The 16,867-nt window shown below is 34.4% G+C and overlaps 1 protein-coding gene across 9 annotated transcripts in view; it reads right to left on the bottom strand.

Moving 5' to 3' along the window:
• The window catches only part of Mycbp2 (MYC binding protein 2), a 272,185-nt gene that overhangs the window by 230,712 nt on the left and 24,606 nt on the right, over positions 1 to 16,867 (bottom strand). For all 9 annotated transcript variants that reach the window (XM_071611434.1, XM_071611435.1, XM_071611436.1 and 6 more), the window contains exon 2: positions 9,573 to 9,648. In XM_071611434.1, the coding sequence (XP_071467535.1) occupies positions 9,573 to 9,648 (76 nt within the window). The remainder of the gene's footprint in view (positions 1 to 9,572; positions 9,649 to 16,867) is intronic.

The raw sequence follows: 16,867 nt of genomic DNA, 5'->3' as shown, positions 1-16,867 counted from the left end.
ATAACTCCTTAGACATCAATACATATCTTTTTTTTCTAATGGTTATGTTGTAATAAAACTTAGCTATGAGTATAAATTGCTTCTGAGTGTTATGAATCCTTCTTGCAAATCCTCAAAAGAAATTCCATCTAAATATTCCACTCCTGGTAATCATCCAAAAAAAATAAACACATATCCACACTAAGACTAGTTCATAAAGGTTCATAGCAACTTTGCAATAGCCAAAAACTAGAAACACCACCAAAATGTCCAACAATAGGTGACTGGATCAACAAAATGTGATATAACCACACAATGAGATACTAGTAAGCAAAACAAAAAGGAATGAACCACTGACATAGGCAATAATGTAAACACAAATACTGTATTTATGGAAAGAAGTCATATAAAAAGGGAACAACTGTATAATCACATTTATATTAAATTCTCGAAAATGGGAACTCATCTACAGTGACAGAAAATGTATCTGTGGTTGTTAGCGCCAGGGTTGCAGGAAGGAATGGAATGCAGCAGAGCATGAGAAAATCCTTGAAGATGATGGAAATGTTCTGAAGCTTGACTGGTATAGTATTTGCATTTATGTTAATTTTCAAAACTGTGTACTTCTGTCTCAAGCTCTGCTGTTAAGAAACCTAACCTAACATATAAATACATTTGTTATCAGGATGGTGAGGAAGCTTCCTGTGTTATTCATTTCATTTCTCTTGTAAGAAAGTGAAGACAGACAGCTGCGCTGACCCTCTGGGAGCCCAGGCAGGCCCAGGCCAGCCCTGCCAACCCCACAGAGCCCACACTGAGTCCAGGGACAGCCCACAGCCACAATGCTGCATGCCACATAGCTGCATTTCTGAAAACATCGCCCAACACCACCGCCTAGGCCCCCCTCAACCCAAAACTTCATCACTGAAAGCAGCCATCGTGGGGAACCTTCGTTGCCATTTTTAGTTGAGGCAACTCTCAGCTTGGAACACTGGCTAGGCAGGTACAATAGTCCCCAACTCCTTCCTTCCCCTACAGTCACTAACTCAGCACAGTGACTGCCCAATACAAAACAACTCTCCAAGACAGGTACACAGCACCCAGAGCACAACCCACAAGAACTCCAGAGAGAAAGATTCCCGATTAGGAAGTAGAAAGGGAGAGGGTGAGTGAGATATAATTTAGAGACTAAATTAGAGACCAGGAACTGTGAGGCCTACAGATGATAAAAAATAAAAATAAAAAAATAAAAAAAAACAGGCGCCTACATCACAGGAGCAGGCCCCAAAGGAAATCCTTGGGATATATGAAGCAGTATGTTCAGAGATGCAGCTCTGTGGCATGCAGCATTGTGGCTGTAGGCTGTCTCTGGACCCAGTGGGGTCTCCCATCAGGGGCCAATGGTGCCATAACCCACTTCCAGGTGCCCTGTACCCAAGACCAATCCTCCCACCCTGGTAACCTTCACCATCCTGAGGGTGGAGATATCAGCAAACAACAAACAACCCAACCTGTTGGATGAGAAGAGAAGGAAAGATACTGATCTCTGAACAAAACAATCCTGGTTTCTTCCTTCAACATTTTTTTGTTTTTGTGTTTTTCTCACTCTCTTTTCTCCCGCCCTCACATCCCCAACATTTGTGAAACCAAGTACTTTGTATGAATTAGGATACTGAGGACTGGGATGTCTGAATGGGATATTACAATTGCTTTGTTTATTCTTTTATCTCCTATTTTTACATTTTTTAATTTTTCTTAATATTTATGTGTTTCTTTTATGTACTCTAATATCTTCCCACTTACTTGTCTCCCCCAAATCACCTCCTCTCTCTTTTCCTACTCTAACCATCTTCTTTAGATTCCTCTTTCACACTTCCTAAGATCTAATAACTCTATATCCTCACCTCCTACCCTCTCAACATCTCATCCTACAGATCACCCTCTGTTCTTTGTCCACCATCAGAAACTATAAAACCTTTTGCAAACCTACTGTTTATATTGTAGATAATAAATGAACTCACCATTTCCGTGTATTGTGACAAAACTGTAAATGTCTTAACAGCAACTATTTGGTTTAAGGTTGTATATTGTTAGTACTAGGATCTGTTAACATTATTCTTCCCCTCAAAGAAGTATTAGAACACTGCAAGGGCTATAAGCCTATAGGGTAAAAACAGTAACGTCTTGGATTCACAGTGCTAGAAGGGAAGACACTGGAACAACATGAATAAAAACAAGGGAAAAAAGTATCCCAAACAAATCAAGACACTACATTACTAGAATCCATGGCTAGCACAACAGAAGAAATGACAGAGAAGGAGTTCAGGAGGTACATAATTAAAATATTCTGTGAATTAAAGGATGATATAAGAGAACAAATATAGGCAGCAAAAGATCATTTCGATAAAGAGGTACATAAGCAAACACAGGAAGCAAAAGATTACTTCAATAAGGAGATAGAGGTTCTAAAAAAAAATCCAAAAACAGAAATCCTCGAAATCAAAGAAACAATACACCAAATTAATGGCTCAATAGAAAGTATCACCAACAGATTAGACCACTCAGAAGACAGGATCCCAGACAATAAACACAAAATATATAATCTTGAAAAGAATGTAGAACACACAGTGAAGATGATAAGAAACCATGAGTAGAATATTCAAGAAATACGGGATAACATAAAAAGAACAAATGGGATAGAGGAAGGCATAGAGTTCCAAACCAAAGGAATAAACAATGAAATAATATAAAAAATGTTTCCAAAGATAAAGAATAAATTGGAAAACCAAGAGGCTTACAGGACACCAAATGTACAAAATCACAACAGATCCACACCAAGGCACATTATAATGAAAATGCCTCGCATACAGAATAAGGAGAGAACCTTAAAGGCCAAAAGAGAAAGGAAACAAATTACATATAGGGGGCAACCAATTAGGATACCTGTAGATTTTTCAACCCAGACCCTGAAAGCTAAAAAAAGATCCTGAAACAACATATACCAAGCTCTAAAAGAAAATAGATGTCAACCAAGAATCTTATATCCAGCAAATTAAGCTTTAGACTCAATAATGAAATAGAAACCTTCCATGATTAAAAAAAAAAAAAAGTTAAAAGAATATACAGCTAGAAAGCCTGCACTACAGACCATCCTCGGCCTAATATTCCATGAGGAGGAAATGAAAAACAAAAATGAAAATCAGCAGAGGGAGGTATTACACTAGATGAAAAACTAATCAAAGGAGAAATTAAGTCAAGTTAAATACTAAAAATTAACAAATATGATGGCTGGGAATACAAATCATGTCTCAATAATAACCCTGAATGTTAATGCCTAAACTCACCAATCAAAAGACATAGACTGGCAGATTGGATTAATTAAAAAAAAAAAAAACGACAATATGCTGCCTCCAAGACTCATCTCATAGGAAAAGATATCCATAGACGGAAGAGGAAAGGTTGGGGAAAAACATACCACTCATTTGGACTGCAGAAACAAGAAGGGGTTTCCATCCTTACATCAAATAAAGTAAACTTTAAGCCAAAGTTAACAAAACTGGATAAAGAAGGACATTTCATACTGCTCAAGGGAACCACACACATCAACAAGACATAACAATTTCAAAAATATGTGCCCCAAACAATAGAACATCTATGTTCATCAATCAAACTCTTCTCAAGTTCAAGAGTCAAATAGACCACAACACAATAATTTTGGGTGACTTTAACACACCTCTTTCACCACTGGATAGATCTTCCAGACAAAAGCTGAACAAAGAAACTATAGAATTCAATAATATAATCAATAAGACTTAACTGACATATATAGAATATTTCATCCATCAACCAGCAAATACACTTTCTTCTCAGCAGCACATGGATCCTTCTCTAAAATAGACGATATATTATGCCACAAAGCAACTCTTAGCAAATACAAAAAAGCAGAGATACTACCCAGCATCTTATGAGATCATAATAGAATGAAATTAGAAATCAATGATAAAATAAAAAATAAAAGCTACTCCAACACCTGGAGACTAAATAATATGCTATTGAATGAAGAGTGGGTTGCAAAAGAGGAGATTTAAAAATTCTTAGAGATAAATTAGACACTGATACAACATATTAAAAATCTCTGGGCCACTATGAAGGCAGTACTAAGAGGAAAGTTCATTGCATGGAATTCATTCCTTAACAGAAGAAAAAGTCAACAACTAAATGACCTAACATTACATTTCAAAGCCCTAGAAAAAGAAAAGCAAATTAACACCAAAATCAGAAGAAAACAGAAAATTATTAAAATCAGAGCTGAAATCAATGAAACTGAAACAAAATAAACAATTGAAGAAATTGACAAAACAAAAAGTTGGTTCTTTGAAAAAATAAATAAAATTGATAAACCTTTAGTCATGCTAGCAAAGATAAGGAGAGAGAAAACTCAAATTACTAACTTCCATGATGAAAAAGGAAATATCACAACAGACACAACAGAAATACAGAAGATAATTAGAAATTATTTTGAAAACTTGTACTCCAATAAAATACAAAATTTCAAAGGCATCAACAAATTTCTAGAGTCATATGATTTGCCTAAATTGAATCAGGATGATATGTAGAATTTAAACAGATCAATTTCAAGCAACAAAATAGAAGACACCATCAGAAGCCTACCAACCAAGAAAAGCAGAGGACCAAATGGATACACAGGAGAGTTCTACAAGACCTTTAAAGAAGAACTAATACCAATACTCTTCAATTTATTTCAGGAAATAGAAAAAGAGGCAGCACTACCAAACTCATTTTATGGGACCAATATCATCCTGATTCCAAAACCAGGCAAAGACACATCAAAAAAAAAAAACTTCACACTAGTGTCTCCAATGAACGTGGATGCAAAACTTCTAAATAAAATTCTGGCAAATTGAATACAAAAACATATCAAAAACATAGTACACCACTATCAAGTGGGGTTCATTCCAGGGATGCATGGTTGGTTCAACATACAGAAAGCAATAAATGTAACTCATCACATCAATAGACTTAAAGGAAAGAACCATATGATCATCAATAGATGCAGAAAAAGATTTTGACAAAATATAGCATCCCTTCATGTTCAAAACACTACAAAAACCAGGGAAACAGGAATATATCTCATCATCGTAAAAGCTATCTATGCTAAGCCCGAGGCCAACATCATTCTAAATGGAGAAAAATTGAAATCATTCCCTCTAAAAAACTGGAACAAGACAAGGATGCCCTCTTTCACCACTTCTATTTAACATAGTTCTTGAAACACTGACCAGAGCAATTAGATGAAAGAAATTAAAGGGATACGGATAGGTAAAGAAGAACTCAAATTTACACTATTTGCCAACGATACGATTATATACCTAGAAGACCCAAAAAAATTCCCCAGTAAACTTCTAGAACTAGTAAATAAATTCAGCAAAGTAGCAGGATACAAAATCAACACTCATAGAAAAGCATTTCTGTATATCAGTGACAAATCCTCTGAAAGGGAAACAAGGAAAACTACCCCATTTACAACAGCATAAAGAAAATAAACTACTTGGGAATCAACGAAAGAGGTGAAAGACCTCTACAATGAAACCTACAGAATGCTAAAAAAAGAAATTAAAAAACTTAGAAGATGGAAAGATCTACCTTGTTCTTAGATAGGCAGAATTAATATTGTCAAAATGACCATTCTACCAAAAGTACTATACAGATTTAATGCAATCCCAACCAAAATCCAATGACATTCCTCACAGAAATACAAAAAGCAGTCATGAAAGTCATCTGGAAAAATAAGAGACCCAGAATAGCTAAAGCAATCCTTAGCAAGAAGAGTGATGCAGGTGGCATCACTATACCAGACCTTAATCTATACTACAAAGCAATAGTAATAAAAACAGCATGGTATTGGCACCAAAACACACTAGTAAACCAATGGTACAGAATAGAGGACATAGAAACAAATCCACATAAATGAATCTCATATTAGACAAAGGAGCTAAAAACATATATTAAAGAAGAGATATCCTCTTTAACAAATGGTGCTGGGAAAACTGAAAATCCATATACAACAAAATGAAATTAGTCCCCTAACTTTCACCACACACAAAATTCAAAAAGTGTATCAAGGACCTAGGAATTAAACCAGAGACCTTGCACCTAATACAAGTAGGCCCAAATCTTCATCATGATTAGCCCCTGATTTCCTTAATAAGACTTCTATAGTACAAGAATTAAAATCAAGAATCAATAAATGGGATGGATTCAAACAGGAAAACTTCTTCTCAGCAAAAGAAACAATCAGTGAAGTGAATAGAGAGCCTACAGAATGGGAGCAAATTTTTACCACAGGCACATCAGAAAGAACACAAAGAACTCAAAAATCTTAGCACAAAATAAATAAATGAATGAATGAATAAATAAATAGCCCAATCAATAAATGGGCCGAGGAACTGAACAGACACTTCTCAGGACATACAATCAATCAACAAATACCTGAAAAAATGTTCAACATCTCTAGCAATTAATGAAATTCAAATCAAAACCACTCTACGATTTCACCTCACTCCAGTCAGAATGGCAGCTATTAAGAATACAAACAACAATAAGTGTTGGCGAGGATGTGGAGAAAAAGACACACACAATGGTGGTGGGACTGCAAATTGGTGCAGTATGAAGATTCCTTTGAAAACTAAAAATGCAACCACCATCTGATGCTGCTATCACACTCTTCGGTTTATACCCAAAGGACTTAAAAACAGCATACTACAGGGACACAGCCACATCAATGTTTATAGCAGCATGATACACAATATCTAAATTGTGGAACCAACCTAGATATCTTTCAGTAGATGAATGGATAAAGAAAACGTGGCATATATACACAATGGAATATTACTCAGAATTAAAAGAGAATAAAATCAAGATAAATGAATATCATGGTAAGTGAAGAAAGCCAAATCCAAAAAACAAAATGCCAAATGTTTTCTCTGATATAAGGATGCTGATTTGTATTAGAGATGGGGGGGGGTGGCAACATGTGAGGAATAGATGAACTTTAGATAGGGCAAAGGGGAGGAAGGGGAAGGGAGGAGGCATGGGGGCAGGAAAGACGGTGGCATGAGACGGACACCATTACCCTAAGTACATGTATGAAAACACACATGGTGTGACTCTACTTTGTGTACAACCAGAGACATGAAAAACTATGCTCTGTTTGTGTAATATAAATTGAACTGCATTCTGCTGTCGTATATAACAAATTAGAACAAATAAAATAACTTAAAAAATAATGAAAGTGAAGACATACTGGAACATAGAATTTACCAGAGGTTTAAGGAAATTGGGAAACATCAATCACAGTAAAAAATGGAAGAACTATTTTATAAAAAGCAATAAAATAGTCTGGACATGAAAGATCCATTCGAGACTGGTGATCATCAATGTCCAATATTATCTATTTAGTCTTGAATTCCCTTCAGCAGAACATGGATCTTCAGTGAAAGAGAAAATATTGAATTTGTATAGGATTGAATTTTGTCAGCTAACTGCAAGAAATATACAAGAGGGGTGCGGTGGGTAAAATAATGGCCTTCAAAAATATCAACACCCTAATACCCAGAACCTGTGAATATGACACCTTACATAGAAAAAGGAACTCTGCAGATATGACTAAAGAGTTTGTGATTAAGGATCTCTCTTGTAAGGAGATTATTCTAATTTTACATATGCTTGTAGTGATCAGGAAATGCTTCTTAGCATTTTTGTATCCAAATACCTAGCCCAGTGTTTGCACATAGTGCACAATTAATGTTTGAAGAATAAATGAATTTATTTATATCACTCTTATTAAAAGCTACTCTTAAAAAAGATCCAACACTGAGGACAAGAAAAGCAACTTGAATTACTACAGGCACAAAAGTAGTTAGAGGGGATAAAACACCTTGATTTCCCATCTCTTCCTGCCCACTTTAGGAAAATTACCAAATGAAACCTTGAAAGAAAAAAATGTTAAAGACTGCTACTCTCTGCCTTTGCACACAATAAAAAGTGGAAAAGGGGTAGAAGCTGGAATCTGAATGATGTGTATTTGTCAGAATTTTTATATATTAAGAAAGCTCTTTACCTCCCTCTTCTATTCCAAAACCAGAGGTAATGAGAGGTAATACAACTGAACACCTATTACATATCTGCCTGCCCAACACCTATTACATATCTGCCTTCCCCCATTTCACATGGTATACTCACTATGGTTGTCACAGGCTTACAAACTTAGTCTAACCAAAGTACCCCATCTCCCTGATCAAAATGAGTGATGGGTTCAATCAAAACTCCTACCAGACTTTCTGCTAGCAGTAAAAGAAATGCTTCTTAATAAAAGAAAATTAAGTTGGAGCTGCCAGCAGCTTTAGCCTCCAGCCACCAGCATAGGCGCATATCAGAGGAAAGCATAGACAAGAGAAGAAGGCACAGATTTGATGACATTATTTTCTGCATCCAGCTGTGTTTTCAAATAGAGAAACCAAATAGATCCCATCCCCCACTATTATTTTATTTGATTTACTACTTCAAAGTAGACTTTGTTCAATTATAATAGCAAGAACACTAATTTTAAAAAGCAGGAAACACTTGCCTCCAGAACTTAAATACATTATGCAGACCCAGCTAAACTACTATTTACCTAACTCAATATGAACTGTTCAGTAAACCATAGTTACAACTCTTCTTTTCCTCTTGTCTAGGTTTCTTAGTAGAACTATTTAATAGAAAACACTCTAAAAAATAGAAAGTTGGCTCTGGACAGGGACTTTATAGACAAGATTTCTCTATCAGATGGAAAAAAATAGATTTCTAGTCTCTAAGGTTCCCCCTAAAACAAATATCCACACTGCCTCTTCTTTTGCACAACTATCACCAGTCAAAAGCCAGAACAATATAGACACACCCAGAGCCTTCTTAATTCATGTCAATAAGGGCATAATATAATGAATCCAAATCCAAGGCCCAACTCACAAACCAAAATTTACTATTTCAAATACATGTAGTCAAAGTGAAAAATAGAGAAGAGCTACGAATATGTTCCCCAAAGAACGGATTAAGTAATGAGAATAGACTGGGCATGGTGGGCGCACTCCTGTAATCCCAGTGGCTAGGGAGGCTGAGACAGGAGGATCACAGTTTCAAGCCAGCTTCAGCAACAGTGAGGTGCTAAGCAACTCAGTGAGATCCTGTCTCTAAATAAAATACAAAATATTGCTGGGGATGTGGTTCAGTGGTCAAGTGCCCCTGAGTTCAATCCCCAGTATCGTAAAAAAAAAAAAAAAAAAAATGAGAATAAATAATAAATATTTTTCCACACCCAGATATTAATAACTTTCAGTCTACTGGTAAAGAAGCAGCCTAAACTAAAGATGAAGGTAAAAGCAGAACCAAATTATAAAAAGTTTTTACAAAATTATTTCAGCACATAGAAGCAGAATGTTTTGCTAATTATACTCATATTTTTTAAATCCTGTCATTTTTATTCAAATTATTATATGAAAAAGTCCTCATTCCCCATAAATAACCAGCAACTTTACCTTGCTTCTTGTTTTCACTTTTGATTTGCTTTTCTGTTTTCTTTTCAATTTCTTCTTATTTAAAATTTTCTTATTCCTAAAAATTAAAAAAGTGGACAAAATAATTATGAACATTCATATAAGGATATACAAAGCTATTAAAAATAGGTATCACCAAAACAGACATTTGAATATTTCTCTTACAAACTTTCCATGAAACAGGATACTCTGCATATACATTAAGATACTATCAAATAAATAGCTATTGAGCTGTCTGCAATACTGGACAGCTAGGAAATACATTAAATAATAAAAAATTATAAAATTTGAATTCTGCAAAAACAAATTTTACAAAAAGTAAAACATGAAAAAGGTATCAAATCAAGCTTTTTAGAACTTTATTAAACAGTGGGGATTGCTAATAAACATCAGTCACGTTCCCCACCCCCCCCCCAAAAAAAAACTGCTTTCTCTGGGAATGAGTTACACTGCAGCAAAAAGAAAAAAAGAAGAAAAAAAAAAACTCAAGTCACTTTTTACTGAATTAATATACGAAAAATCCTGAACGCATACACTTGTATATCCAGCAATGAGTTTTTCATTACCTCACATCCTTAAGACTAAAATATTTTTTGAGAAAAAGGAAGTCTCTGAGTGACTCTAAGAAAGCAGGGGGGAAAGGTGGTAAGAATAAGGATTACAGTGGAAGAAACAAGAGGCAAAGCAAACAAACATTTTATTTTCATTTCACTTAATATTTTTATTTTCACCACACTTACATGCACACTACTAAGTAGTGAAGATACAAAATGAAAAAGACAGTTCTTGCCCTGGAGGAGCTCAGAGACTTGAATAGAAAGCACAGTATAATAATCTAGCAAGAGGATACAATAGCTATTAGATAAAAAGAGAAGGGGTTAAGAGCGGTGAAGGGGTAAGGATAGGACAACTACAAGAAGACAGGGAGATGGGGAGGAAAGGAAAATTCTAGATGACTACAGGGAGATGGGGAGGAGAGGAAAATTCTAGATGACTAAAGAAGTCCAGTCCTTAGACCTGATAACTGGTAGAAGCAATGACAGAAAAAGAGTTTTAAGCCTAGGTCATTTGTGGGTAGGGAAAGTCCATTTTGAAGACATTTGAATTTAATATACTAAAATGTCAAGACAGACAAGAGCAACCAGCATAAGAAAATTTTATCCTTAACAATTCCTCAGGCTTCTCTCCTCCAATCAAAATAATCACAAAATCTTGTCAATTATATCTTTTAATAGTTCTTGATTCTGTCCACAGCATCTCTATTGTGGTAACTAATAATATAGTTATCACCATCTTTTGCCTGGACCACTGACAAACCTTCTTAACTTACTTCTGCACATATATATTTATCCCCCTTCAATCCATTCTTCACATAGGAACTAGGTCACCTTTTAAAATCACAAATCTAAGTGGGAACTTCCCTCCATTTAAAACTCAGTATCTTCTCAATTCTCTTAACATAAAATCTAAAAGCACTGGCACTGATTAAAGTATCTTCCAGTAACCAATCTTGGCCCACCTCTCCAGTTTCACTCCACATTCCTCTCTAACTTGTTCAACATCCTCCAGCTACAATGACATTTCTTCAGTTGTCTGAACCTATTGAGCTCCTTTGGTGCTTTCACAAAAGCTTCCCCTTTGCCTGAAATTTTCTTCCACATCTCCTGTTACCCACTACTCATCTTGAATCCCCAGCCTAAGAGTCACTTACTCAGGAAAGTATTTCTAACTCTATAGACTAACACGCACATTCAATTCATTTTTCATTTTTGTTTCAAATTTTTTTATAATTTATCTCATAACCTATAATTGTCATTTTATTTGAGATTATGATTTAATGCATCATTCCCTCACCAAACCATGAGCTCCAACAATACAGAGGCCATGTGCATCTTGTTCACTGCCTATCCTCTTTGTCCAGAAAGGCACCTGGAACAGAGTACTCAATGGTATTTTGAGAGAAAGAGAAAATAAAAGGGAAGGAAAAAGAAGAGGGTTAAAATGAGAAAATTCAGAGAAATAGAATAAACCTTACTTCTAGACAAGCATTAGTCAGAGAGCAAAATAAGAAGAGGATTAAGATTAGATTCGTAGATAACAACAAATCATTTAAAGGATATCTAGACAGAAATATCCACTGAAGAGTTATTTTACATACATGGGGTTATTTTACATAAATTTTGGTGGAAAGGATGTAATATAAACAACATATATGGCTGACATTTCTCCAGAATATTATGAAAAAAATTTAAGAAAAAAGGGTGGCTGACAGTGTTGAATGCTAAAAATGAATAGATACATCTAATTATATAATCTATCCAACTTCCAAACAATGTGGTAGCTTTTAATTGATTGAACAATTCTAATGAGTCTGAACCAACCAACTCTTGCATATAGGCCATCTGAAGAACCAGCTTTCCTAAAATTAACAAAATAACTTTAACTTATTTTAATGTGTTTATTGATTTAATTTTTTATAAGCACAGAATTATAAAAAAGATTCAGCCAGGTGCAGTGGCATACCTGTAATCCCAGCAGCTTGGGAAGCTGAGGCAGGAGGATCACAAGGTCAAAGCCAGCCTCATCAACTTAGTGAGAACCTGTCTCTAAATAAAATATTAAAAGGGCTATGGATGTTGCTTAGTGGTTAAGTGCCCCTGGGTTCAATCCCTGATTACACACCCCCACACACAAAAGGAAGGAAGGAAGCAAGGTAGGAAGAAAAAAGATCCAGAAATAAACAGAAAATTATATAAAGAAAATCTATTCTCATCATTGGAAAATAATACTATTTGCTAGTAACATTAACATTCCATTATACAATTATATCTAAGAATGAGTAAATTTTTCATATGTGAGGATGAATAGAGAAAACTCTAGGAATCATCCTTACACACTAACAATTGACTTTTGAATCTCTAATTTTATTATTTAGGATTTTAAATTTTAAGTCAATAAGAAGCTTAATGAAGAGTATATGGAATTGTTCCTGGGACTTTTAGTCTTCTCAAAAAAAAGAACCTCTACCCACTAGATATAAAAGAATTATAGCTAAAAATAAAAAGTAAAAGGTAAAATGCCATATTTACCATTAAATATTTACTTTAAAAATTCAAAGGAAGAATTTATCTTAACAGCTACACTGTTGAAAGAAAACCAAATTCTTCTGCAATGTAAGAACAAATGGATTTTACAAGTTGTTCAGTGATATAGATCATTAGTTTCTATATCAGAGTCTGTTTTCTAACAAAAAGTCAGTCATAATATAACTTTAAAATTTCTCTCATTCAGATCTATTTGTTCATTTGTCAAATAAAGATATGAAAGAGATTATCTCTGAGGTTTCCTCTAACTCTAAAATACTAAGATTTTGATAAATTCAAATTTACACAATTTCTGGAATAAAGTTTTCAATCTTTATCTTAATTTTACTTAGTAATGAAAACTAAAAAATTCCTGTGCCAATGGTCTAAAGCAGGAATAGGTGAAACTGTTCTCTAAAAGGGTAAGAGTAAACTATTCTTACACTTTGTGGGCCACAGGCTCTCTGCAGCAACTACTCAACCACTATAGCATGAAAGCAAGCCACAGAAAGCACATAAACAGATTGAGTGTGGAAATAAAGCTTTGTTTCTGAATGCTGAAATTTATAACTCGTTTAATTTCCATGTGTCAAAAATTTTCTTTGTCTTTTCTCCTCTTTTCAACTTTATAAAAATGTTTTTAAAAATTCTCAGCTCTAGGCCACTCAAAAGGAGGAAGAACATGGCAGGATTTAGTCCATGGGTCATTGTTCACTGACCTCCCTGGTCCAAGTTACACTTTGATAATATTGAATCAGAAAGATTCATATCATTCATTTTATATATATATATATATATATATATATATATATATATATATATATATATATATGGCAGAGAAGACTACTCAATACATCACTATGCTTATACAAATAATCACTCTTAAAATTATGTACCTTTCCTTTTTGTAAAGAAACATTCCTGACCTCCACTTCCCTAGTTTAAGATACTAATGAGGAACAAAACATTGATCTTCCTTCAAGGACTAGACTAACGTAACAGAGATATAGAAGCAATGAGGACTAGACAAACCAAAGATCCACAGATAGAAGAGTACTTCCAAAGTGAGCTGAGACCACTAGCATTTTTTCCGTTGGGGACATTTAAAGAGTTTGAGCATGAGTAAGAACTGAGCTTCATGTAGGCAAAGGAACTCTACTAAAGCAAACAAAAACTGATGGTGCTTTGGATGTGCACTTATCTGGAATGAAAATTAGAATTTAGGGCTGGGGTTGTGGCTCAGTGGTAGAGCACTCGCCTAGCACATGCGAGGCCCTGTGTTCGATCCTCAGCACCACATATAAATAAATAAAATAAAGGTATGGTGTCCAACTACAACTAAAAAATAAATATAAAAAAAAAGAAAATTAGAATTTAGAAAAAGCCTAGGAACACGACTGGTTTTCTCAGAAACACATCTCCTCAGTCAGGGGAAGGAAGATATGGAGCCTGCTCAAAAGGAAAGTAAATTTTCCATTGTCTTCTTGCATTTAGAAGACTGAATCCCAGCAGAGAAAGAGGTCTACTTAATTCCTGAATGGACTGAAATGATACCTCATGCTATCTGTCTAACCTTTCTGAGAGAAAAAGAGAAACATTTCTGGAAGAAAATATTATCTGAAAGAAAATAACTGATTTTTGCATATAACATTAGTCTTGTTTGGGGCACAATATAAACATATTAAGGGACAGCCAGAAAAACAAAATAATGTGGTAGATAATTAAAGAGAAAACCAGAAAATTGGGCAGACTCACAGACAATCCAGATATCAAAGTTAGAAGACAATGACTTGACATTGTAGATGTCATTGACATTGTAGATGTAGAGATGAACAAAATGAATCAAATAAGGCAATCTTCAATGTATTCTATTAAAAAAGAAATAAGCAGACATTCCAGAACTATAAATGGAGTAGTCACCATTATAGGGTGTGTGTAGGGGGGGGGTTAATTCCAAGACTTCCAGTGGAGGCCTGAAACCCTGATAGTACCAAATCTTACATGTTACCTAAACACAAGCCCTGCAATACCAGTCCATCTCCTAATTGAGACAGCTAAGTGACTAAGAGACAGTATGGGTATGTTGGACAAAGGAATGATTCACATCTCAGGCAGGATGGAGTTGGACAATGTAAGAGTTCATCATGTTATTCGGAACAGGATGCAATTTAAAACTCATAAGTTGTTTATTTCTGTAATATTCCATTTGGGGGGTTCTAGGGATTTAACACCCCACTTACTGACTATAATTGACCACAGGTAACTGTATCCACAGAAAGTAAAGTTGCAGAGAAGGGAGTACCACTATATTTAAAATTATAAAATGTTAGGCAATTTTAAGAGCAGAATATGACACAAGAAGATATATTTCATGGATTTGCAGACAGGCCAAGAAAAAAATATCCAAATTTAGTCACAGGGAAAAAAGAACAACGTAAATGAAACATTATAAGTATAAGTATATAAGACGTGGGACACAATCAAATAGTCTTCTCATATTCATATAGTTAGAATCACAAGAGAAAGAAAGATTAATGGGAAAAAAGCAATATATGAAGAGATGATTAATGATAATTTTCCAAAAGTTAAAAAATTAACTCAGAGATTTAGGAAACTCAGGGAACTTCCAGCACAAAAATACAAAAGAAAATCACATCTCAGCACACAATAGTCAAACTGCTAAAACAAAAGATAAAGGGAAAATCTCAAAAGCAGTCAGAGAAAAGTGATACACTTAAAAACAATACAATTTAAAATGTTCATTTTAAGGGGCTGGGGTTGTGGCTCAGTGGTAGAGCATTTGCCTAACATGTGTGAGGCACTGGGTTTGATTCTGAGCACCACATATAAATTAATGAACAAATTAAAGGTCCATCAACATCTAAAAAAACAAATTTTTTAAATAAATAAATAAAAATAAAAATGTTCATTTTAGGGGCTGGAGTATAGCTCAGTGGTAGAACGCCTGCCTCGCAGGTTGTTGAGACACTGGGTTCGATCCTCAGCACCACATAAAAATAAAGATATTGTGTCCATCTACAACTAAAAAAACTTTTTAAAAATAAAATGTTCATTTTTGTACTAAAAAGTATGGTGAAGAGATGCACTTAGGAACTTAGAATTGTATAGGCTACCAAAAATATAATTTTAAAATGAAGATAAAAAAGATGCTTTTAGACCCATAAAAGCTAAAAAAAAAAAATTAACTCTCAAATGACCATTATTATATGAAATATTAAAAGAAAGGTCTTTCTTTAATAACTGGTATGACATAATTTTCAATAAAAGGACAAATTTTAAGAAAAGCAATAGAAAAAGATGGAGTTCCAATATACTCCCCAAGATCCCAACAGAGATAGTGTGGCTGTATCAATATTTGGCAAAATAACTTTTAGGGCTACAGTATCCAAATAAATGAGAAGAGCATTTCATAATGCTGAAAGGATCAATTCAACAGAAAACATAACATTATAAAATGTGCATGCACATAATAACATACAGCTTCAAAACAATATGAAGCAAACTGACAAAAGTAAAAAGAGAAAATACAAATCCACAACTGAATAGAGTATATTATAAAATATCTTCCTCTTAAATTGATAGAATAAGTACAAAACAAAATAAATACAGGAAAATTTTAAAACAAGACTAATAAACTCAACCTAACTGACTACACCTAGAAAACTAAATCCAACAACTGCAGAATGCATCTTCTCTTAAAATGTCCATAAAACATTTATTGAAATAGATGATTTGCTGGACCACAGATCAAGTCTCAACAAATTTCCAAGGACTGGGTCAGAGTCATAATGGAAATAAGAAAATATTTTCACTTAAATGAAAATTAAACATGACATCTAAACTTGTGGAATGCAGGTATAGCAATGCTTAGACAAAATGCATAATTTTTTTAAATTTTAGTTTTAGGTGGATACAATATCTTTATTTTATTTTTTTTATGTGGTGCTGAGGATCAAACCCAGTGCCCCACACATGCCAGGCGAGTGCGCTACCACTTGAGCCACATCTCCAGCCCCAAAATGCATAATTTTTTGTACATACCCAAATGTAAATGCTAAAAACAAAAGAGACTGAAAGTAAATTACTTAGGCTTACATTACAAGAAGATAGAAACAGAACAGCAAATTAAATGCAAAGAATATAAAAAGAAAAAAAAGAAAAATAGACACCTAT

This window comes from Marmota flaviventris, chromosome 4, assembly GCF_047511675.1.
Source record: "Marmota flaviventris isolate mMarFla1 chromosome 4, mMarFla1.hap1, whole genome shotgun sequence".
Taxonomy (NCBI): domain Eukaryota; kingdom Metazoa; phylum Chordata; class Mammalia; order Rodentia; family Sciuridae; genus Marmota; species Marmota flaviventris.
This window is presented reverse-complemented; position numbering and strand designations above follow the sequence as displayed.